We start from the raw sequence: 25861 nt of genomic DNA on the forward strand, positions 1-25861 counted from the left end.
TGGGCTTGTTTATTTCTACCAAGAAATCTGCTTGAATTTCAGTTGGGATTGTAATTTGTAAGGAAAATGAGCACTTTAACAGTTTGGATTCTTCTAATTGATGACTGTGGTATAGCTCTGCATATATTTAGGTCTTATGTAATTTCTTTCACCATTACTTTCTAATTTGTAGTATAGAAATTTTCATTCTTATATTTCTAGCCATTTTATTTTTTGATGCTATACGCATACATATATGGATATTTAATTATCTTTAATTTTCATTCTGGTTTTCTTTGTTGACATATAGAAATATACTTCGGAATGCCACTAGCAAATGACCCTCACTCCAGAATACAATGCTAAATCTCTGATTTCTTTTTTAATAGTTTAATGCACACTTCTCTGTGGATTATTTTTAGTGATATTCTGGGAGACTAAATGGACTAATGTACCTGTCAATCCCACTGACTGGCCTTCTTCCTTCTTCAAGTACTTTCACTCCCAGGAGAAGTATATCTTGCTCTGTATTCACCTCCTGAAAAATTATTTCATCATTCATAATTGTCTTATTTCTATACTGGTACCTTAAGTAAATAACCTGCTTTATATCATAAAACTAATATAAAGCTTTATGAATGCATACACTATTACTATTCTGGATGAAAATCTAGTTCATTATCCAACATTCCACTGACAGAAGTAGAAAGAATACAGGAAGAACTGAGCAGTAGGGGTCCAGGTTGGAGTCCAGCCTTGCCATGCCCTAGGAGGGACATTCTATGCTCAAGGAAAATCTCTCAAGGTCTCCTCTCTGTTCATGTTCTAGCATCCCTTGACTAAAATGATGACATATAAAGCATTCTTAGAATTTCACTTGAGGCAGATATTACTAATTAATTAGTCAAAGCAAGCATATGAAATGGTATCAATTTGCCAACCCAGGTTCAGACATTGTGCCTCAATTCAGAAATGATAGAATTATGCAAATCTAAAAATGTGACCCTCAAAAGTATGGAATTTCTCTACTTAAGACTGCTCCTCTCCTCAGTTACCCACTCAACTCTGACAAATCATAATTTAGATTATTCCTTATATCCTGAAGCTTCCTTTGTTAAAAGAAATTTTGAACTACAAGCTTTTGAAAGTAATTCACATGGCATGCTGTTAGCATCATCTAGCACAGTCTTTGTTTTCTTCTGCTCAGCTTCCTTTCAGAAGTGCATTTTTACAACTTTCCTCTATCATTCTCATTGACTTTCTGTGCTTGATATGACCTGAAAAACTCTCCTTTCGGAAATTTGTTAACCAGCTTCATGAATTTTATAGTACGGACTGGAAGCACCAATTTAAAATCCAAATGGTCCAATGATAACTTCACATGAGTTTGATCAGTTATTTTAGGAAATTCCAAAAACTGAAATTTCAAATATTGAAATGCAAGAACTTCCTTGCCCCTCCCTGTTTCTACATATAATTAAAATAAAAAGTTTCCTCATGGGAAATATATAAAATATGTTTGTTTTGTTTTGCTTTAGTGGAGAAAGAGAGTGTAAATCTAGAACTAATACTTGGGGGTTTTGTTTGTTTCCACAGAAATAATCAATGATTCCACACTAACAGAAACCATTTGTCCCAATCGAAATAGGCAAAAACACGGTTCCGTTCCAATTTTACAGTTTTTTTCTTTCTTCATGTAACATCTTGGTGATGCAGTGTCTAGACTTTTTGGAACAAGGGATGGTGTCTGGAATTTATTCTGTGGGTTTGAGAATGGTTATTCAGTGCTCCTACACATTCACATGTGAAAATCTAATGATTTCAGAATATGTAAAAGTCATCAAGCTGTTTACTAAATACACACACACAGATATGTAGAAATAGATATATTCATTAATGCTACAAGTTTAAGCTGCTACTTATAACACTGGTGAATGTACAAGGAAATACTGTATGGATTAATTTATGTCATCTCATTGTACTGTGGTCTCGATTAACCCTTATATCAAAAAAATGCAAAACAGAAAACTTGTGTTCATGAAATAATTACTGCAAATATTTTTTTAGCTTTTGTGAGGTTCTAGTAAAAAAATTAGCTTAAGGGATATACATCTATTCTTGTTGTGGTTTTAATAAGTAATCTATGAGAATTTATCAAGTTAAAAGGGCACGATTGCTATCATAGGTTGTTCTGAGTCGTGTGCCATTTATTAGCTGGATAAAATGAAAGTAGTCTCTGAGGCACCCATATCTAACCAGTGTGTGTGCAGCTGTATTATTAAGTCTGACTGTAGTTCATCTGTGCTCTGAAGAAAATCAAACTATGTGCTTGCAGAGAAAACTCAGAGTTATTTGTCACCAATTACCTAAAGCTGGGAGTTGAGCTTACACATAGCTGTAGCCAATTCCTGTAAATACTTGCTTCTAATTTCACAAGACTGTCACTTCTTGAGGATTTACCTTAGAAAGTATGTGTCTACCACAGAAGAACTAGAATGCAAAAATTTTTACCCAGAGATAATAGTCTTAAGGGACATAAAATTCCATAGCATTGACTAGTTTAAAATAACCTGTTCTTAATTTTCAAACCACTTTTTCAAGTTCTGTTAGGTTTTCTGTGACAAAAGAAAAGCAAGCAGAAAGATTTTTTTTTTTTCACTAAAAGATATACACACACATACAACACATTGAACTGAGCTGATCTCAATTATACTGTAAAATCTCCACTGGATCTGTTAAGAAAAGCAGCATAAAAATATTAAGTTACCAAGTATATAAGGTATCCCACCTAGAAGACAACTAGGTATTCTGAGTATGAAGTGAAGGAAAAACAATATGTATGGAAAATAACTGAAATTATCAATCAGTGGCATGTTTCTGTATTTCTTCAATTATTAAAGCCCATTAAAGCAAGTTAGTATTTATATCGCATGGAAAAGATCAGAAGGAAGATCTTAAGACCTTATTTACTTAACTTCAAAAATAATGAAGTAGAATGGAAAAAAATGTGCTGAATAATAGGTCAAAAGAACTGGAAGCCAGAGACCAGAGGATACCTGAGGCCAGGAGTTCAAGACCAGCCTGGATAAGACCCTGTCTCTACAAAAATAAAAATAAAAAAACTTATCTAGGCATGGTGGCACATGCAGGTAGTCCCAGCTACTTGGGACGGTGAGGTGGGAGGATCACTTGAGCCCAGGAGTTTAAGGGTACTATGAGCTATGATTGCACCACTGCACCCCAGCCTGGGCCACATGAGCAAGACTGCCTCTATAAAGAAAAGAAAAAAAGAAGAAAACAACAACAAGAACAACAACAAAAACTGGGGTTTATCCTCATTACATAAGAATCTCAATTTCTCCATCTGTAAAATGGGTGAACCATCTTGCTTGACTCATTGTTGTTCTGAAGAGATGAGTGTGAATTGCACTACAGGCAGTTCCGTTTTGGTCACGTTTACAACTTTATTAAATGTCGTGAAAGAAGTAAAGATACTCTCATTCAGTTTTACTAAAACAAAACACCGATGGAGTTTTAAATAACTCAAGAGTCATTTGAAGCAGCTTAGCTAGGATTCACCTACAATGCTCCTTATTAACTGTACTACCTAGGAACTCCAGTTGGGCAAGGAAAGTCCAAATAATGGAGTAGATACTCGTCTGAACCAGTGGACATTGCTGTATATGGCCATAAGTCATGTTCCTAATGACCTCTAATGCACAGAATATCTCCTGAGAGATGTAGAGAGTGGGGTGAGAATGGATCAGAGTAGCAGTCTACAGAGGGTGCCAGTGACATCCTCTTACGCAAAGAATATGCATGCTAACTCACTGGGCAAGTTGCAAAGTTTACAATTATTAACTTTAGGAAATACTCAAATAGATAAGGGTTTATCCTTTTACTAGTTTGTAGTAAATCTTGGAAAACCATCACCCAAGGATAGAACATGAGCCACAAATGTATCAGTTCTGAACTTAAATTCATGGTTGTAAAAAATATACTCTCACTTGCTATAAATCTACTAGATTTTTGAGATTAAACATTTTCCAGAGTATATTTCTTAGAGCACTAGCTTTAAACAAAACTAACAAACGCTACCAAAAATAAGAAGTTTTGGAAATACAACCTGATCACCTTTAAATAGACTTATTCTATAAAACATGATTTCTTAGGCTTTTTTTAAACTTATTTATGTTACTTTAGGTGCATACTATGTCTGGTATTTCTCCCCATGTTATCCCTCCCTTCCCTCTCCACCCCCCACTGTCTCTTCCCTACCCTGCCCAACTGCTCCCGGTGTGTGATGCTCCTCTCCCTGAGTCCACGTGTTCTCGTTGTTCAACACCCACCTATGAGCAAGAACATGTGGTGTTTGGCTTTCTGTTCTTGTGTCAGTTTGCTGAGAATGATGGTTTCCATATTCATCCACATCCCTACAAAGGAGACAAACTCATTGTTTTTTTATGGCTGCGTAGTATTCCATGTTGTATATGTACCACATTTTCTTTGTCCACTCTATCATTGATGGGCATTTGGATTGGTTCCAGGTCTTTGCTATTGTACACAGGGCTGCAATGAACATACCTGTGCATGTGTTTTTATAGTAGAACGATTTATAATTCTTTGGGAATATACCCAGTAATGGGATTGCTGGGTTAAACGGAATTTCTATTTCTAGATCCTTGAGAAATCACCACACTGTCTTCCACATGGTTGAACTAATTTACACTCCCACCAACTGTGTAAGAGTGTTCTTATTTCTCCACAACCTCTCCAGCATCTGTTGTCTCCAGATTTTTTAATGATCACCATTCTAACTGTCATGCAATGATATCTCAGTGTGGTTTTGATTTGCATTTCTGTAATGACCAGTGATGATGAGCATTTTTTCACATTTGTTGGCCTCATATATGTCTTCTTTTGAAAAGTGGCTGTTCATATCCTTCACTCACTTTTGAATGGGGTGGTTTATTTTTTTCTTGTATATCTTGGTTCTTTGTAGATTCTGGATATTAGCCCTTTGTCAGATTGGTAGATTGCAAAAATTTTTTCCCATTCTGTTGGTTGCCGATTCACTCTAATGATGATTTCTTTTGCTGTACAAAAGCTCTGGAGTTTAATTAGATCCAGTTTGTCTATCTTGGCTTTTATTGCCATTGCTTTTGGTGTTTTAGTCATGAAGTCCTTGCCTATGCCTATGTCCTGGATGGTTTTGTGCATGTTTTCTTCTAGAGTTTTTATGGTTTTAGGTTTTATGTTTAAATCTTTGATCCATCTGGAGTTAATTTTAGTGTAAGGTGACAGGTAGGGGTCCAGTTTCTGCTTTCTGCACATTGCTAGCCAGTTTTCCCAACACCATTTATTAAACATGGAGTCCTTTCCCTATTGCTTGTTTTTGCTGGGTTTGTCAAAGATCAGTTGTAGATGTGCGGTGTTTCTTCTGAGGCCTCTGTTCTGTTCCATTAGTCTACGTCTCTGTTTTGGTACCAGTACCATGCTGTTTTGATTACTGTAGCCTTGTAATATAGTTTGAAGTCCACAGTGTGATGTCTCCAGCTTTGTTCATTTTGCTTAGGATTGTCTTGGCTATGCGGGGTCTTTTGTGATTCCATATGAAGTTTAAAGTGTTTTTTTTTCCAGTTCTGTGAAGAAGGCCATTGGTAGCTTGATGGGGATAGCATTGAATCCATAGATTACTTTTGGCAGTATGGCCATTTTCACGATATTGATTCTTCCTAACCATGAGTATGGAATGTTTCTCCATCTGTTTGTGTCCTCTCTTATTTCATTGAGCAGTGGTTTATAGTTTTCCTTGAAGAGGTCCTTTACATCCTTTGTTAGTTGTATTCCTAGGTATTTTATTCTCTTTGTAACTATTGTGAATGGGAGATTTCTCAGAGTTTTTAATCATATGTCAATATCAATAAGAGGATGTATTATGCAGCATTGCTCAAATACACTGGAACAGAGAAAACTTTATTCTCAGTATAGTTAGTGTTCCAAGGAATACATTGTAAAAAGTACTAAATTAAAGGATATTTAGAACCTGTGTAACAGAGGCACATTACCTATCTGAAATGGCCAGGGAACTGTTATCTACAGCATACTTGCTAGAGCAGTCTTGTTGAAAAGGCAGATACAGGCCAGGCGCAGTGGCTCATGATTGTTATCCCAGCACTCTGGGAGGCCGAGGCTGCTGGATCACTTGAGGCCAGGAGTTTGAGACCAGCCTGGCCAATATGGCAAAACCCCATCTCTCCTAAAAATACAAAAATTAGTCAGGTATGGTGGCACATACCTGTAATCCAGGCTACTGGGGAGGCTGAGGCACAAGAATCACTTGAACCATGGAGGCAGAGCTTGCAGTAAGCCAAGATCACGCCACTGCACTCCACCCTGGGCAACAGAGTAAAACCAGGTTTCAAAAGACGGGGGGAAATAACAGCAACAAAAAAGATGGGTTAGGGTTAAGGTTAATTCAGTTGCTTTCCTTGATTCAGAATCAACATGCCTCTTGGTTACTGAAAATACTAAGATACACCAAACAGTAATTTAGCTTTTTCATGTTTATACATGAACTTAGTATTTGATCTCAGCAAATTTAGAAAAATAAAGGATGAGAAGCTTTCGATTTTTCCACCAAAAAATATTCCTCTAAACTTTATGAATTGAGAAACCCTGTCTTCATTTGATGATTTCAGTTTTGACATTTTGTGTTACTGGTGAAGTTCAGAAACTTAGAAACATAGTTGATTCCATAGAAAATTCAATTATTGAAGAGTAGAACTTGAATTTTCAGGGTGAATGTGTGTGTTAGGAATATGGGTCATACTTCATTCTTATGTAACTGAACATGTAGTTTTATTTGGGCTCCCTTTCTTTATTGCAAAAATAGAAGTTATCCCCAATACATAATTTATTGACTACTGCAACTTAGCAAAAAATGATCTGGCTTCGTTATTCATCCTGATAAGAAAAATTTGGTGGATTAAAGGCATTGGAAAGGAAATTTTAATAGTGATATGAGAACAGAATGGGAGACGGGAACAATAGACTTCAATATTATCTGTAATTCTCTATTTTTTATATTTAAAAAGATGCAAACATGAAAACATGACATTTGCCAATTATGTGAATGTATTACATAACTTTCTTACATTAGTTTACTGCTTTTTTAATTAAAAAAATAAATATTACTAACAATTTATATGATCATTCATTCAACAAATACTAGTTGAGAGCCTACTATGTGATAGGTGCTAGCAATACAAGAGACAGAAAAAGAGACATCACCCCCATCCCCCTGGAGCTTGTGTTTAGATGTGAAATGTAAAACAATGTTTGAAACCTTATTTAGAATGTGTAAAAGGACAAAGTGAGGAAATGGGGTGAATTAACTCATATTGATAATTAAGAGGTAGAGCTGCTGTGGGTACTAAATCAGTAAGCAAAGGCCTTTCCATACTGAGAGGAACTGCCTTAGTTTTAGTGAAAATTGAGTTGAGAAAAAAATATGCACTGGCTATGGGCCACACAGCTAAGCAATCTCATGTGGTATTTCATTTTCTCATGGTTGCAGCTCAAAGTTCACATGCATTTTTCTTTGATTCTCTCTAGTATATGACTGCTGCTGCTCCTATGCAAGGGACCTACATTCCCCAGTACACGCCTGTGCCTCCGACAGCTGTTTCTATTGAAGTAAGTCTATCCCTGTCTAACAGAAAGAGGTTAGAAGAGATACATCTCAGTCACATGCACTGTAGTCCCCCATAACCCTAGGAATGCTCACTTGCAATTTTTGTGCTGCTCTAAAATTTTACATTATAGATTCAGTATATGAAGGTATAAACATTTACCTTGGATGTAGCTGTGTTTTGTTTTGCACATGAAATGAGCTCATCTGCTACAGGGACATGACAGGAGTCTCTTCCAGAAACCAAATCACGACTCCATCAAATTTTAATCACAAATACTTATAAAAGGAAAAAAGTTTACAAGTATGTGAATGAACTAGTTCTCTAATGCCATGTTCCTCAAAGAGTGGCTCTTGGACCAGCATCAAAGGTATCCCTTGAGAGCTTGTTAGAACTGCGGACTTACGGGGCACAATGGCAGGCACCTGTAATCCTAGCTACTTGAGAGGGTGAGGCAGGAGGATCTCTTAGATCAGAAGTTCAAGACCAGCCTGGGCAAAACAGACCCTGTCAGAAGGAAGAAAAAAAATTATAGATTCTCAGGTACTATCCAAACCTACTGTATCTGAGTTTGCATTTTAAGATGACCACTCAGTGATCCAGATGCACATTAAAATTTGAGAGACCCTGGATGAATGCACTACTTCTCAAACTTTTCTGCACATTGAAATTATTTGGGGAGCTTTAAAAAATGTTGATTCCTGGGTCCTATCCCCAGAGATTATGATTCATTTGTCTGGAGTATGGACTGAATATCATATTTTTAAAAGATCTTAGATGATTCTTATGTGTACCAAAGACTAGAAACCACTGCTCTAGGCCAAGAACGTTCACAGGTTTGCAGCTTCTTATAGATAAGAAAGAAACGGTACAACTCTTATTGCTGTGGATATCATGAATGATGATGTCAGTTTGTCTTTAATGGAAGCTTTGCTGCTTTCCTTCTCTCTTTACATTCTGATAAATCCATGCCCTCTACACATCATTTGACTGGACAGAGCTATGAACTACACAGAAATGGAGAAGGCACAGAGCTATGTAGATGGTGGTAACACATTTAGGTATATGTATTCTTCTCTCTTGTTCTAGACATTGCTGTTTTATTACCCTTCTTTCCCCTCTCCTGATGCACATGTGCATTGCAGTCACTGTGCATTCCCTCTCATCAGCTGGGAATCCTTTGGAGTTGTTGTCTTTGCTGCTCCATTTGTTGGCAAGCAACTGGTGTGTTGGTACCAACACTCCACATAAAAATCGACCAAAACTCTCAATCTCTGAGATTGAGGGAGACCTTTATAGACTAAATTGGATCTTCTAAAATGTTTCCTGGTTTTGGTGTGCGACAAATGTGTGTTCATACCACCAAGGTTTGGGAAACCAAGAAGTTCCCATTTTTTTCTTTTCTTTTTTTGAGACGGAGTCTCAGTCTGTCACCAGGCTGGAGTGCAGTGGCACAATCTCGGCTCACCGGCCAGCTCCGCCTCTCAAGTTCAAATGATTCTCCTGCCTCAGCCTCCCAAGTAGCTGGGACTACAGGTGTGCACGACCACGCCCAGTTAATTTTTTTGTATTTTAGTAGAGACAGGGTTTCACTGTATTGGCCAGGATGGTCTTGATCTCTTGACCTTGTGATCCACGTGCCTCAGCCTCCCAAAGTGCTGGGATTACAGGCGTGAGCCACCACGCCTGGCCAGGGGTTCCAATTTTTAAATCTTTCATGTGTTGTAGACCTGTAGGTCTCAAAGAATGTGTCATGTTAAACAGTTTTAATTGTCTTTTCAGAATTTGAAGAATATGTGATTAAATTTCATGTTCTTTGCTGTATTTAGCTGTCAAAAAGCACCAATACCATGAGAAAATTTTAGATCTGGACATTCTAGGCACTTTAAATGTCAACTTCAACCACATATTTGCATTTCCCTGTGTACACCAAAGACATACTTATCTACAAAATTTGACCATTTTGATGATTAAGAGACATATGACTGTGGCTTACTGGAAACAGTCTAATTATAGTTATATTTAGGGATTACAAAGAAATATTTCACTGAGAAAAATATAAATATACTCTGATATCGCCTTGAACTAGTGATTATAAGCATTAATTCATTTTCTATGTAAAAACATTCATTGACCATTTATCAATATCTATAAAGTAAATGCTGGTGGGGAGGGTTCAAAAAAATAATACCAAACAGTAAATTCGGAAAGAAAAGAGTGAATAAATATAGACAGAATTTTCAAATTCTAAAGAAGAAATTTAGAGAATTTCAGTTAGCAACAGAATTAACCAAGAACATTTCAAACTTGACATCACTGCAGGTATCCAGGACTGCAAATACAGCCAGGAACATGTATTGAGATAGATGCTCTGCTTAGGCTACTAACAACCAAATAAAATCACCTGTGCCTCTGTGGGATCCAAAAATATATTCCTGATTATGACCATTTCCAGAAATCCACTCTTGCCAGCATCTGTGAGAAACAAAAACAGAAAAGGTAAAGGAAAAGCAAACCAAAATTAAGGTTAAGTCTTGTTGTTGTTTTTCTAAAACTTCTCAACGATTTTCAGTTTGTATCCTGGAAAACAAAACAAAATCAAATCAAATTACTGAAGAGAAAACCACCTACTTAATTAGCATCCTTTTAAAAGATTTCCAAACTTTGATGTATATTTTTATTAAGTTCAGGTTCCATTGTTATGCCAAATGGTATAGACATGATCCAGTGAACTATGCCAGGAAAATGTTTGAACATACAAGTTTTTATAGGAATCCTGAAATGAGGATAAATTGTTATTTATTGTGGACAAATGTGTAAACATCATTTAAAAGTTCCAAGTACAGGCAAAATTATTTTACGACCACTTCTCCAAGGACTTCAGCTGGCAAGGCTTCTTCATGTCACATTAGGATGAATTACTTATCCCCTATCTAAATGTGCTCTCTGGGTTTCCTCTGAGTACGTATTGTGACTTCATATAGCTGAGGGCATCTCTACTCAAGCCAAAGAGAAGAGGGGTACTTACAGCCCATCTAGAGAGGGCCCTTTGCTGAAGCAAGTAAGGCTTTTCTGTTATTTGCCTCCTTAGGGTGTTGTTGCTGATACCTCTCCCCAGACAGTGGCACCTTCATCCCAGGACACCAGTGGTCAGCAGCAACAGATAGCAGTGGACACATCTAACGAACATGCACCTGCATATTCTTACCAACAGTCTAAGTAAGTCTGGGCTGTGCTAAGCTCTTTTCCTCAAGATCAACCATCTTGACATCACTTTCTCATGTTGTATCTGTTACCTCTTGCTGAAATACAAACCATCCCAAACTTAGCAACAAGCATTTATGTAGCTCATGATTATGTGGGTTTGAAATCTGGGCTAACTTTGGGTGGATGGTTCTTCTGATCTTGACAGGAATCAAACATCTAGGAACAGCTGCTGATTGTTTATGCATCTCTGCTTCTGGGTATTGCTAGGTGTTGGATGTGTGATGGAAGTGACTGGGCCATATGTTTCTGATCCAGCAGGCTAATTCACATGGAAGTCTCAGAATTTCAAAAACAGCAAAGAACAAGCCCGAATGTACAAGTACTCTTCAATTCTGTTTATTACTAATTTTCTACTGTCTTATTAGCCAAAGGAAGACACTTGGCCAAACAGTCAATGTAGCAGTTCGCTTTGAAAAAGCTTGAAATAGAGAGAGGCATTGCAGGCATTTTAAAAATATCTACCGTATTTATTATTGGAAAAATTATAATTTTCCTCCCTGAAACTGAATAGAGAGCCTGCATTTTGGTCTCGGTCTTCTCTTAAATGAAGACAGTTACATTCCCCTTTGTAGGGTTACTTTGAATACCTAATTAAATGTCCATGAAAAAGAGTATTTTAAGTTATAAAGCAATAGAAAATATGGTCCTATTCAGGAATAAAATGGCAAGTATTTTCAGAATTACTCTGTAAATCCTTAAATCACTCATAATGCAAAGTACATTTACCTTTGTGTTGAGTAAATATTTGGAAAACTCTGGTAAGGTTTGAGGGCTTTTTATTGAAACCGAAAGAATTTATACAAAAGGAAAGGCTTTATACAGGTGTCTTGGCATGCAGACTATTCAATTTTGTACATAGCAATCAAATCCCTGCATAGCATATCCCCAGATAATACTGACTGGCTACAGAGTGCTGCTCCATTATTTTAAATAATAATTTTTCTTGTTACAGAAAAAAAAATTATTCTGATATTTGTTAAAACAATAAGGAAAACTTTATTAGGTTGGTACAAAAGTAATTGCTGTTTCTGCCATTAAGAACTATTGCAATAGGCAAGAGAGATCACGTTTAATTCAGAACACAGCAAACACAGCTGGGGATTTGCAGCCAACAAGCAGAGAGCAGGGGTCAGTGAGTGGAGACTTACTAAGAGAAGACATCAGGAACAGGGGACTTACTGCTCAACAGAGGCCTTGCTGAAGGCAGATCAAGAGATGATAACATCAAAGGTAGGGGATGAGAAGGATGAGAAAATTGATCAGATATTGTGTGTGGTCATATCCAGGATAGGTTATCCGTCTCTTTAAACTGACTTAGCAAGATTCTTGCTGAAACTAGGCTATAAAGAACTGGCAAGAATGGGGGCAAAGTCTATGCATACTCAAGAAGGGGACTCAGAGTAGCCTGACTAAAATTTGAGCAAGAAGAGAGTCTTTGTCACTTTTTAACCTCAATATACATTAAGAGATTTGTTAGATTCATCAAGACAATAAACTGCTTTATGTGTGGTTTAGATCTAAAGTCAGCCTTATAAATTCTTACAAATTAAATTTTCTCAGAATATGACTTAACCTTACAAATGTAAGGTATTATTATGATTGCTGTTATTACTGTCAATAATGACTTTCAGAAAAGATCGTTCCTGAGGAAAGCAGTATGTTGTTGTTGGTTTAATTGACATAGCTTGTGTGAATCACATTTATGTGCAAAACTAACACTGTCGTAGACTCTGAAACTCACTCCTATCCAGGCATATTGAACATTTTTTTCAGTCTGGTCAATGGGTTATATGTGGGGAAAGGAGCAGATATTGGCTATGTATAAGCATAGTGGGAGATACTGTGGGTAATGGGAAATTTTGTGACCATTTGACTGAGCCACAGGGTACCCATGTATTTGGCCAAACAGTATTTCTGGGCATATCTGTGAGGGTGATTTTGGATGAGATTAACATTTGAATCAGTTAAAGCAGATCTTCCTCCCCAGTGTGGGAGGCCCTATCTAATCAGTTGAAGCCAGTATAGAGCAAAAAGTTGAACTTCTCATGAATGAATAAGAAGTAACCCCTGCTACTTGACTGCTGGAGCTACAACATTGGTCTTTTCCTTTGGACTTAAAAATATTGGCTCTTAGGTCTTGAGCCTGCCAGCTATGGAACTAGAATTTACATCAACTCTTTTAGTTCGCAGACTTTCAAACTCAACCTAGAACTACACTATTGGCTGCTCAGTCTTAATAATAGTGTGAGCCCATTTCTTATTCAAGAAAACAAAAATTCTCTCTCATATGCATTATATATATATATGTGTGTGTGTGTGTGTGTGTGTGTGTGTGTGTGTGTGTGTGTGTATTTACATACATACACGCACACACACACACAGTTACTTCTGAAATTGGCTTTCTGATTTGATTACAGATACTAATGACTATTTCTAGTACTAAAGAGTATTTATATTCCATGACATGATCTGGCAATGGAGATAGGCAAAATATCTCAATTAGATACGCCTAATCAACCGCTTTTAAGAATCAAGGAGATGGGTAACTATGTATATGACATTTTCAAACATTTTTGGCAAATCAATGAATATAATATGATTGATTGATTTTCCTAATGTCACCAGATATAGTGGGAAAAGAAGAAGATGCATTCAGGGATTCAGATTTTCAGCTAAAACACTGTATAAACGATTTGAAGGTTTCTATGTCTGCCTTGAAAAGCTCTTTATTTCCTGTAGCCACATGGCTAAGATTGCTGAAAATCAAACCCAGAATCTCATCCTATGACAGGCTGAGTTACAATAAAAGCTCAACTCCTAATCTCATGAGTATCTACTGTTAAAGTAAGGGCATTAATTGAGAGAGAGTGGGATCTTGTAAGTTGGCATGACTATATGGAGGAAGAACCTAATTAAGCTGGGAACAGTGAGCCCCTAAATATGATGAGTATTCGTTGCCAGGGGAAGAAGCCTCCCCATGCCCAGTGAGAATAGCTTCTCCACTACAAGTGGGAGTGATCTCTCTACCCCTGTGTGAGGATATTAACCCTGCATTGCCTGAAAAAAACTGTAATGGCCTCCCTGAGCCAGCTGTCATATAAGACAACGCTCAGTCTTCTTAGGACTCACCTCCACACCTCTTTGCTTCTAGATCTATAACTAGCCTGAAGCCTAACAAGCCCCTAAAGGTGAGGTCCAAAATATCACCCATAAGCAGGTGAACTACACTTCAGAAGAACTGCTTGCATTTTTTTACTTCATACAGACAGAAATTTAGGGAACACAGGTGGAAATGGATATCAATGATGTGAGATAATAATGGAAGGAACAAAACATTGGATCAACCCAAAGTAATTGACATGGGTTCACTAAGCATAGCTTCTGCATTTAATGTTGCAACTCAAGGAGTTATAAAGACCCCGTTAGTTTGGTTGCTTGACTAAAACATGGAATAAGAGATGACCCACAGCGAGCTAGCTGGAAATGGTAGTCCTGCCTTGTCTAACCTAGAGGAAGAGATTCGAAGGCTTAGAGAGGTTTTAATATTAGAGTGTATTTATCATTGAAGACCTACTCACCCACGCTGGGAGGGTCCAGAAGACATTTCAGCACAACTATAAGAAATGCATATGTGAGGAGAGCCTTGGCATCCTTGAATAACTTGGCAATTGTTCTTCTTTGTAGCCTAGAACTTACAATGGGAACTATAGTCACTGAATTGGGAAACGTAAATACAATTAGAGTTATTCGATCCTGAGTGGCTGAGGCCAGGTGGCAACACTCAGTGACTAAAAGCAAGGTTGGCATGGTTACTGTAGTGGACAGCAGAGACAAAACAGCAATCAGAATTGTCTGACTCATGCAGAGTTATGACACTGGCTGGCTGATCATAGTGTTCCTGAAAGTGAAATATGTAGAAAGTCTAAATTCTTATTTGCTTTGTAAGCAGAAAAATTCAGGTCAGGTGAATAAATGTCTAACTTAAATCATAAAGACAGAGATTCATTGACACTTCAATCACTTCCCAGATGTGAGCCAGTTTACAGAGCCAGAATCCAGTGACTGAAGAGGAGGTTGGGTTTCCTCAAAGACAGACACTGATAAACTATCAAAAATGTATACTGTTAATTTTTCTCTCAGTCTTCCCATAAAGGACCTATTGCCTCTGACCAAAGAAAAGAAAAAGGATCTATTGGACAGAGGCTCTGAACTGACATTAATTCTGAGAGACTTACAATGGCACCATGGTACACCAGAGTATTGAACTCAGGTCCTTCTCACAGTGTGTTCTATGAATCCCCAAGCCCACCTGGTGGTTGTTTCCTTAGTTCTGGACCACTCAGTAGCTCGCAGAGTCCCCACATTGGGTGGGTCCCCTGACTTGTAGAATGAGGACTTTTATGGTAGAACAGGCAAAATGAAGGACACAAGAACTGCCTCTACTTGGGAAAAATAGTAAACCAAATTCAATAATGCATTTCTAGAGGGATTGCAAAATTTAGTGCTACTGTCAAGAACTTGAAACATGCATGGTTTTGATTTCCATTATAACTCCTTTTAACTTGTCCATTTAGCCTGTGCAGAAGACAGATGGAACTTAGAGAAGGACAGTGGATTATTAGAAGCATACTGTTTTAGTCTGTTTTCATGCTGTTGATAAAGACATACCCAGAACTGGGTAGAAAAAGAGGTTTAATTGGACTTACAGTCCCACATTCTGAGGCTGGAGAGGCCTCAGAATCATGGCGGAATGTGAAAGACACCTCTTATCTGGCAGTGGCAAGAGAAAATGAGGAAGATGTAAAAGCAGAAACCCCTGATAAAACCATCAGATCTCATGAGACTCATTCACTACCATGAGAACAGTATGGGGGAACCTCCCCCATGATTCAAATTATCTCCCACTGGGTCCCTCCCACAACACATGGGAATTATGGGAGTACAATTCAAGATGAGATTTGGGTGGGGACAGAGCCAAACCATATCACATACCCAGGTGGTGATTCCAATGGCAGTGGCTGTACCTGTGCAAATTAACCCACCCCTTGGTACTTGTTAGGCATCTGTTGATCTGGCACATTCCTTTGTTTCCCCACTACTATCAGTACGACCCACCAGAAACAGTTTACAGCTTTCAAGGCCACCAATATACCTCCAATGTCCTACCTCGGGAGTATATTAGCCCACGTCACAATTTAGTTTGCATGAATCTTGATGGTTTCTCCCTTCTGCAAGATGTTATACCGGCCCATTACATTTATGCATTATGCTGATTAGATTTAATGAGGTAATGACTACTCTAGATTTACTAGTAGAACATTTGTGTGTCTGAGACTGGTAAATAAATTCAACAAAATTTCAACGGACTTCTATCAGTGATTTTAGAGGTCCAGTGTTGCAGGGCTTGTGGAAATGTATCTCTAAGGGTGAAAGGTAAGTTTCATCGTGTTGCATCTAGTATCTCCTATCACCAAAAAAGACATAATGCTGAGTGGTTTCTTTGGATTTTAGAGGCAGTATATGGGCGTGTTACTCTCACCCATTTACTGAGTGACACAAAGAACTCCTAGTTTTGAATGGGACCGAGATTAAAGTTTTCACAACAGGTCCAGGCTGTGATGGAAGCTGTTCTGTCATTTGAGGCATATAATTCAGCACATCCAATGGTTCCTAAAGTGTCAGATGCAAATAGGGATGCTGTTTGGAGGCTTTGACAGGCCCCTAGAGGTGAATTACAGTGAAGGCCCTGAGGATTTTGGAGCAAAGCTCTGCCATTCTCTATCCATAACTACTTTCCTTTTGAGAAACATCTCTTGGCTTGCCACTGGGCCTCAGTAGAAACCGAACACTTAACTATGTGCAATTAAGTTGCCCTGTGATCTGAGCTACCTGTCATGAACTGGGGGTTGTCTGACCAACCAGGCCATAAAGATGGACATGCAGTACTCCATCATAAAATGGAACTGGCATGTACACGATCAGGCTTGAGCAGACCCTGAAGGCACAGAAAGCTACATGCAAAAGGGGCCCAAATATCCATGTCTCCCACTCCTGCGCCCCTGCCTACTCAGGCCTGGTCTATAGGTGGCTCTGCTTAATACTCAGGCACAACTGACAGTGGGCAACCAAGGCACTGCCATCTCTTCCTGGGCCAACCGTGAGGGACAGCAGTGAAGTGAAATCCTTTCCGCGGGTAGAACTTATATCAGTGCATCTGGCTGTTCACTTTGCTTAGAAGGAAAAATGGCCAGAAGTATGATTATATACTCAATCATGGGCTACAGCCAGCAGTTTGGTTGGATGGTCAGGGACTTGGAAAGAACATGATTGGGAAACTGGGAACATATTTGTGGAAAAAGTATGTGAAAATATTATGGAGGAAAAAATAAATAAATAATGGGAAGACATTGATAGTCATGTGAATGCCCATCATAGGATCACCTCCACAGAGGAGAATTTTGATAATCAAGATATAAGATGATATCGTCTGTGACTATGAGTCAGCCTCTTTCCTTAGCCATTCCTGTCATTGGCCAATGGGCTCATGAACAAAATGGCCGTGGCTACAGAGATGAAGGTTATGAGTGAGATCAGCAACATGGACTTCTGTTTACCAAGGAAAACCTGGCATAGGCACTGCTGAGTGCCCAATCTGCCAGCAACATATCCCTGATATGGCACCATTCTCTGAGGTGATCAACCAGCTAAATGGTACTGAGGATGATTACACTGGACTACTTCCATCACGAAAAGGGCAATGTTTTCTTCTTACTAGACTACAAAGTTTGCCTTTCCTATGTATAATGCTTTTGCCAAAACTACCGTCAATGATCTTAAAGAATGTGTTATCCACCATCATGTTATCCTACACGACGCTGCTTCTGATTAAGGAACTCATTTCACAGTAAATAAGGCATGGCACTGTGCCCAGGCTCATAGAATTCACTGATCTTGCCACATTCCCCACCATCCTGAAGCAGCTGGCTTGATGAACAGCGGAATGTCCTTTTGAAGGCTCAGTTTCAATGCCAGTTAACTGCCAATATCATGCAGGGATTGGTGAAGGATTTCTCAAAGGCTGCATGTGCTTTGAATGAGTACCCAACATATATGGTGCTGGTTCTCCTATAGCCAGGTTTCATGAGTCCAGAAATTAAAAGATAAAAATGAGAGTGGCACCACTCACTATTACCCTTAGTGACCCACTAGCAAAATTTTTGCTTCCTGTTCTAATGACATCATGTTCTGCTGGCCAAGAGACCTTAGTTGCTAAGGAGGAATGCTTCCACCAGGAGAGACAACAATAATTCCATTGAACTAGAAGCTAATACGATCCACAGCCACTTTAGACTCCTCATGTTTCTGAATCAACAGACAGATAAGGGAGTTACTGTGCTGGGTGGGGTGGTTGATCCTGAGTAACAAAGGAAAAATGGACCAATACTCTGCAATGGTGGTAAGGAAGAGTATATCTGGAATACAGGAGATCCCTTAGAATGTCTTTTAGTGTTACCATGCCCTGTAATTAAAGTCAATGGAAAATTACAGAAACATAATCCAAGCAGGACTACTCACTCAATCCAATGACCCACACCCTTCAGGAATGGAGGTTTGGATCACCCCACCAGGTAAAGAATCATGACCAGCTGAAGTACTTGCTGAAGGCAGAGGGAACACAGAATGGATAGTGAAAAAAAGATTACTATAAATATCAGCTATGACCACATGACCAGCTACAGCAAAGAAGACTGAAGTTATCATGAGTATCTCCTCCTCACCTTTTCATGAATACATTTGTGTATGTGTATGTTTATATGTTAACATGTATATTAAGCAAATATCTTACTCTCTTACCATGTATCGTAAGGGATATTGACTTTGTTTCATGGTATTTAAGTATTACTCATTTTACCTCAGTATTTAAGTTATAAAATATCAAAGAGGAGAGTAAACATCAAAGACTTTACCTCTATTTCTGTGAAAGGGGATAGTGTGTTTTTGGTCATATGTAGGATACTGTGTCATGTTATAAGGAATCATGTCCTTGCTATGGTCTTTACTTGAAGATTAAATATGGTTTGTGAAGAAGCATATGAATGCCAAGTTGACAAGAAGTGAACTTGTGATAGTTGATTTTATGTGTCAATTTGACTGGACCATGGAATACTCATATTCGATCAAACATTATTTCCGGATGTGTCTGTGAGGGTGATTGTAGATGAGATTAACATTTGAATCAGTAGACTGAGTAAAGCAGAATCCCCCCGCACCCCTCCTCCTACTGCTGCCCCAGTGGGGGATGTCCTTATCCTGTCAGTTGAAGGCCTAAGCAACAAAAAGTTGAGCCTCCTCTGAATAAAAGAAAACTCCTGCCTAGCTGATTAAGCTAGAACAGTGGCCTTTTCCTGCCTTTGGATTTGAACTGAAACATTGGCTCTTCTTGGGTTCGAGCCTGCCAGCTCTAGGACTTAAATTGACATCATCAGCTTTCCTAGTTCTCCAGCTTTCAGGCTGAAACTGGAACCACACCATCAGTATCAGCTCTCCTGGGTCTCTAGTTTGCTGACCACAGATCTTGGGGCAAATTCCTTATGATACCTCCTATTTCTGTTTCTTTAGAAAATTCTAATAGACTGTTTGCCAGAAGCACCTCTTAAGACTCAGTGAGTAGGTAAAACTGGCTGTGGTTGTGCCAAAACACAATAAGGAAATGAATGATTCTAGAACCTTCCTGCTAACATTTAATGAAGTCTGGCTAAATGAAAAGATACTTTCATTTATCCAATCAACAATTACTGTGACCTAGCAGCATTCTAGGTGCTAGGGAAAGACTAATGAAAGAGGCAGATGCCTCCCTCACTCTCTTGGAGTTTACTTCTAGTACTAGATGTATAATCAATGGATAAATCAGAAAATAATGAAAAAAAGACAGAACGACAGAGCAGATTATTTTGATAGAAAGTTACTGAGTACTTTAGGTACCAGAGGAAGCCTGTCTTACAGTCCTCAGATCTGAAAGACAATTAATTAGAAACTAATCTCGGAGAGGTCTGGAGAAAAAGTGTTTTAAGCAGATGAAACAGGAAGTTCAGAGGCCCTGAGGGGCCACCTGAGGCATGAATGTCCTGAACTAGAGGGGAGAGTAACAGGAGGTAAGTCAAACAGGCCAGCTCTTATAGAGCTTTTAGCCCTTGGCTACTTGGCTTTGTGTCCAGTAATTATATACTTTTTTATATTCTAAATGAGTCAGGAAACTTTTGGAAGGTTTAAAAAAAAAAAAACAGGAATGACATGATTTGACTTAAATATCAATGAATCCATTACCAATGCAGGCTGGGCAGAGAGGAACATGTTTCAAGGATGGATTTCACGATGCAGATTATTCCCTTTCTTGAAACTGTCCAGAATCTCCTCCTCTCCCTGCCTGATTAAAGAAGCTTTAGTTGCTTCTGTTTGTGAGCCTCCAGTGAAGGGCTGTCTTCTTTCTCAAGGCTGTCCCTACCCAGATGTAAGGCACCTTTGCCTAGTCATTATATGATGTGGTGGGGAAGCAGGTGTTTTGCCTGATTGAAAGATGGCATCTCTGCCTCTCATGGATTCTAGCGACAGCCTCCCCATCACCTCCACACACAGGTCCAGCTTCATCATAGTACCAGCATCATGCCGGGATTGTACTAGGAGACAGAATCCCTGCCCTTCAAGGCTTACGATCCAGTACATGATTTAGATTTACATATGAGTTATCTCTATCTATCTATCTATCTATCTATCTATCTATCTATCTATCTATCGCAATGAAGAAAATAAAAACTGTCTTCAAAAGTACTGTAGTAATGGAATGCACATCATTTTCTTTTCTGGCTGGATAAACATTGATGGAAGTTTTGGCAACCAGATCTGGGTCTTATGGGAAAAAGCAATGTATTAGGCAGAATAACAGTTTGACCAAAGTCCAGGGGTGGGAAAGCTCCGAGTATTTGTCTGAGAAATGAAGCAGACTCGTAGAATAGTGTGAAAAGGCTGATCTGACCCAGATTCTAGTATCATGTGTCATACTGAGGTGCTTGGACAGCGTTTTCTTCATTCTATGAGTGCTGCTTCAGCTGAAGTTAGACAATGGACTTGGAAGCATTGAAAATCCACAGTCCTGTTATTTCAGTGATTCACACAGGAGGAGGTAAAGGTCTGAAGTATGATGGTAGTGGATATAATGGTGGCGTGGGAAAGTAGAATAGGGAAAGACTGAAGAAAAAAAACAAGTAAGACTTAAAAATTCCAAGCAAAAAGATGAAGTTACTGATGCCATTAACAGAGGCAGATGAACTACAACCCCAGAAGAACCTGATATTTGGAGAAAGACAAGGAATCTAATCATTCAGAAAGCACCTTGGAACATAAAATATTTCAGTGGTGTGGCGTGTGAAAACCACTTGCATTGCCCTAGGGACATTAAAGCTGGAGAAAATTTAACATGTCCTGCTAATATTCTCTTCTTTGATGTGATACAAAGTGCTAGAAGTTTTTGACTTAAAACAACAATAGCAACAAAATTGAATAAAGCAAAATGAATAATCTAAATAAAATAAATTTGTGAATGGCAATCACTCCTGAAAATTACTGTGACTCTAAGTTTGTATCAATTTTAGCCACAATAAGATGCAAGATTCTTCAAAATTATTCAAGGAAGACACTGAGAATTGAGCTGAGCATCTGGGTAATAAAAACTGGGTTCCTTTTCATGGATAACCATCACTGGGAAAAGTTTAAGGGGTATATGAGCACCCACAGAGGCACTTACTAAATATTTAACAAGCATTGATTAGAAAGCAGGCACAACACAATGTATACAGTTTGCTCTGCATACTTGAAGTCTCAGCCCTGTTTTTAGAAATAACCTGACCATATCTTACATAAAAAATTCACTCTGGTTAAATCTGACCATTATCTAGAGGTAGGGTGATGTTATCTTTACAGAAGCCACCAGAAATTATTCAGCGACAGTCCAATTTTGAGGTCAAGCTCAAACAACATCCTAAAGTTAGTTATATGCTACAAATTTCCCCCCATTTTTAATATTTTTAAAGCTTTTCTTTCTTTAAAAACAACACAGACGGGGTTTCACTCTGTCACCTAGGCTGAAGGGCAATGGTGCAATCATGGCTCACTGCAACCTCAAAGTCTTAGACTCAAGTGATCTTTCCTCCTCAGCCTCCCAAGTAGCTATGGTTACAGGCAGGTACCATGTTGCCTCGTTTTCCCCACATTTTTATTGTATCCTTCCTTCCTTTTCTCATAAAGTGGAGAATATCTGCAAAATAATTTACCCAATCCACATTATCTTGAATACTCCCAAGTTTCACAAATGGCAGCTCATTTCCGGCGTCATTATGCTAATTAACATGCTTCCCCTTTCATCAGGCAGCCCATTTCTAACCATTATTATGTTAATTGAGATACAATAGCTTTAAGTACTTGTACAAACCTCTGGCCTTTCTCATTAAATGCTAGCTGACCTCCTGTGGGGTGTGAAATTCTGATTAGGGCAGCCAGTGTTCCTGAAAAGTAGCTTAACCCATTATACATACATTTAACATCACAAGGTCTACACTGAAAACATTGTAAAGTACAGACTTCACAACAGAAGACTGAAAAGAACAGTTTGAGGAATATAAATGATGTGCCTATTAAAGGACTATATTTGGGATATTTGTTGGCAAATATTTAGTATTACAAATTCCACATTTCAACATAAATCAAAGTACTTCACATTTTAGTATTTATGAAGATTCTCCCTTCCGCCCCCCATTGTTAAAAGAGGCTACTTGAGGGACAAAAGAGTACATATTGGGTCCAGTGTATACTGCTCAGGTGACAGGTGCACTAAAATCTCAGTAAATCTCACTATAGAATTCATTCATGTAACCAAAACCATTTGTACTCCAAAAACTATTACTATTAAAATAGTAATAAAAAAGAGGCTGCTAATGCAAAAGGATTCCAGGTTCTTATCACAGAAGGAGGAAATAACTGGTTTATGTTGGAAATTCTATGGAAATTCCAATTCCCACCTAAGTTATCTAGTTTCCTTTGTGCTATGTAGGAAACGTTAAAAATAACTAGATCTGAAAAGTGTCTTCAGTCAAAGTTAAACTCTGATATGTGGAATCAGAAGTCCTTGGTTCACATTTCACCTTTACCACTTCCTAGTTATCACTCAGCCCTTTGGAGCCTCGTTTTCCTCTTCTTTGCAGTGGGAGGATTATATCAGTGTTCTCCAAAGGGTGATAATTAGGTCTCTAGTGCTAAGGGAGTGCCACTGTGCCCTGGATTTGGGGTGGGAGGGAAGCTGTCTCTGGTCAAATTCTGTGGGATACACTGTAAACTAAGTGAAATGCTTTGCTTATTTCATTTTTCTTCAAGGTCACTAAAATACTAATTGACATGACCTCCTAGAGCATGGGATAAACATAGCATATGTTTTATTTCCAGAAAGATTAGGGTATGTGAGGCCTTCCTCCCAGGGAATTCTAAGAGACTTTTCAAAAATTATGTTTATATATGTACACACACACACACACACACACACACACGTAGAGAGAGCACGACAGAGAGAGAGAGTCCCAGAGTCTCACTCTGTCACCCAGGCTGGAGTGGGTGATCTCAGCTCACTGCAACCTCCACCTCCCGGGTTCAAGCAATTCTCCTGCCTCAGCCTCCCAAGTAGCTGAGATTGCAGGCATGCACCACTATGCCCAGCTAATTTTTGTATTTTAAGTAGAGATGGGTTTTCACCATGTTAGCCAGGCTAATCTTGAACTCCTGGGCTCAAGTGATCTGCCCGTGTTGGCCTCCAAAGTGCTGGGGTTACAGGCATGAGCCACTGTGCCTGGCATCCAAGATTTTTAAAAATTAAATTATGAAATAAGTCTAACAAATTTTCATGTATATGTTATAATCTGGATACCTGTGCAAAAGTTTACATTCAAGAACAATTTTTAAAAATATTCATGCCCTTCTTTGTGGGTGCCCTAACCACTTCTTTAGTTTACCTGTGAGTAATCCAGTAGTGGGAATACAATGTGACATTTTTACATACCCCGGATCACAGAATCCCACTTTTTACATAGCATTACATGAAGCTAGTCTGTCAGGAATTATTCTGGAAAACACGGCTTCATTTGGCTCTAAGACTTCCTCCTGCTCAAAAAAACTGGATTTCTAAAATTATGGTTTGTTACCCTCCAATCTATTCACTTTTTTTTTTTTTTGAGGGAGGAGGAATGATGAGAGGATTAAAAACCACACTATTTTTAAATTCAGTGAAATTCCTACTTTAACACATTTTAAGGTCTATCTAAGGTCTTCTAAAGTCTATCACTGTGACCTTAGAAGACCTTCATCTCAACCTTGATATTGCAAGTTCTTTCTATTCTTCAAATCTTCTCTGGCTAACGGAACTGCCATGAATACCAAATTTCTATACATTGTCAGTATATTAATGATGAGCAAATTATGTCCTTTAAGCTTGTGAGTAATACATTCTACATATTAATATATTGTGAGTAATGATACACTGTATGTGCACCATGTTTTACAGTTTGCAAATGATTTCCATACTCATTATTTCTTCACATTAATTCCTGTTTTCAAGTTGTAACCCACTGTATTTCTAAAATGTCCAGCTTAAAATGTTCTTGTTGCCCATGATCCTAGCCTAAAAAATTTAGAACCCTTCTTTTTTTAGGAATATCAGTGCAATCCATAATTATGATGTAACTCTGCACACGCACATCTATTCCAGGACAGAGGAGCGGGGCAGGAGTGAATTCAGGGCTATTAAATGGCAACATCCTTTTTCCTTCGGACTTCAGCTAGCAAACAAGAACTTGCAAAATACAACCATCTATTTGCCATCATTGATTTTCATGTGGCAGTGGGGCCACTTTAGGACCAAGCAAATTATGGGAGATGGCTATTGGAAACATTTGTGTACAGTTATAAAATCTAAAGTAGTTTCAGCCTAGCTCATAAATATCAATTCTTTTGAGACAAGTGAATATCAAGTACTTGAGCTTGATGGGTCAGGTATTCTAGGCACTGTAGTCCACTGAGTAAGACATCATTCTCTTTAGCAGCTGCTAAAGAGATTCATGGTGTTTTAGGCATTTTCGTTTCAGTACGCGTAATACCGGAATGGAAGATGGGAGTGGGAACAAAGAACAGACTCTCCCCAACCACAAACACACACACACACAACTATATAACCAAGAAAAAAAAGTTTTGTTCTCATAGTAATACAGATTTTTAGAAATAAATGAAGTCTATAGTTTGCAAAGCTAGAGATAGTTAAAATATAAACCATGGTTCCCATGACTACCGCTAATAAAATTTTTCTTATTGTTGCTACCATAAGAAACTTGTAATCGCTTTACTTCTTAGAAGAGACCTCACTTTCTCATATAACACAGAAAAAAAACCATATTTCTAGGGACTAAACTATTGATAAAAATTGAATATTTGATCTATCAACTAGTAGCTTTCCTCACATGATTTTAGGAAGAAATCAATCAGGTTCGTAATAGCCATAGCTAGCTCATATTATGGCTTTTTGCAAATTAGGAAAAGAAGTCCTTTCTGGGCCATCTCAGGCTTAACGATACAGAGTTTAAAGCACTGCTGAAGGTTTTTTGAGAATTGGGGTGACAGCTCTGCTCCGGGGTACATGCCTTGGGGAGCAGATGATGGGCTGAAATTTAGTCCCTACTCCCTCAGCCATGCATCTTGCATAGTGAACAGTCTGTAAAACTGTACATAGTAACACTCAGCCATATTTAGTAAATTAAGCAACTGTGCATCAGAAGAACTTGCATAACTTTTTGCTGTTACCTGATACCCTGAGTGAAGAGGCCTTCCTCTAAATG

At 38.4% G+C, this 25861-nt stretch overlaps 1 protein-coding gene across 12 annotated transcripts in view; it reads left to right on the plus strand.

The window, feature by feature from the left end:
- The window catches only part of RBMS3 (RNA binding motif single stranded interacting protein 3), a 758821-nt gene that overhangs the window by 726141 nt on the left and 6819 nt on the right, over nt 1-25861 (plus strand). For 8 of the 12 annotated variants that reach the window (XM_032259567.1, XM_032259558.1, XM_032259610.1 and 5 more), the window contains 2 exons: nt 7597-7677; nt 10765-10892. In XM_032259567.1, coding sequence (XP_032115458.1) covers nt 7597-7677; nt 10765-10892 — 209 coding nt within the window. Of the gene's footprint in view, nt 1-7596; nt 7678-10764; nt 10897-25861 lie in introns of those variants that run through there. The other 4 variants (XM_032259601.1, XM_032259585.1, XM_032259640.1 and 1 more) reach the window with 1 other exon arrangement.

This window comes from Sapajus apella, unplaced genomic scaffold, assembly GCF_009761245.1.
Source record: "Sapajus apella isolate SASKATOON/1434 unplaced genomic scaffold, GSC_monkey_1.0 scaffold4, whole genome shotgun sequence".
NCBI lineage: Eukaryota > Metazoa > Chordata > Mammalia > Primates > Cebidae > Sapajus > Sapajus apella.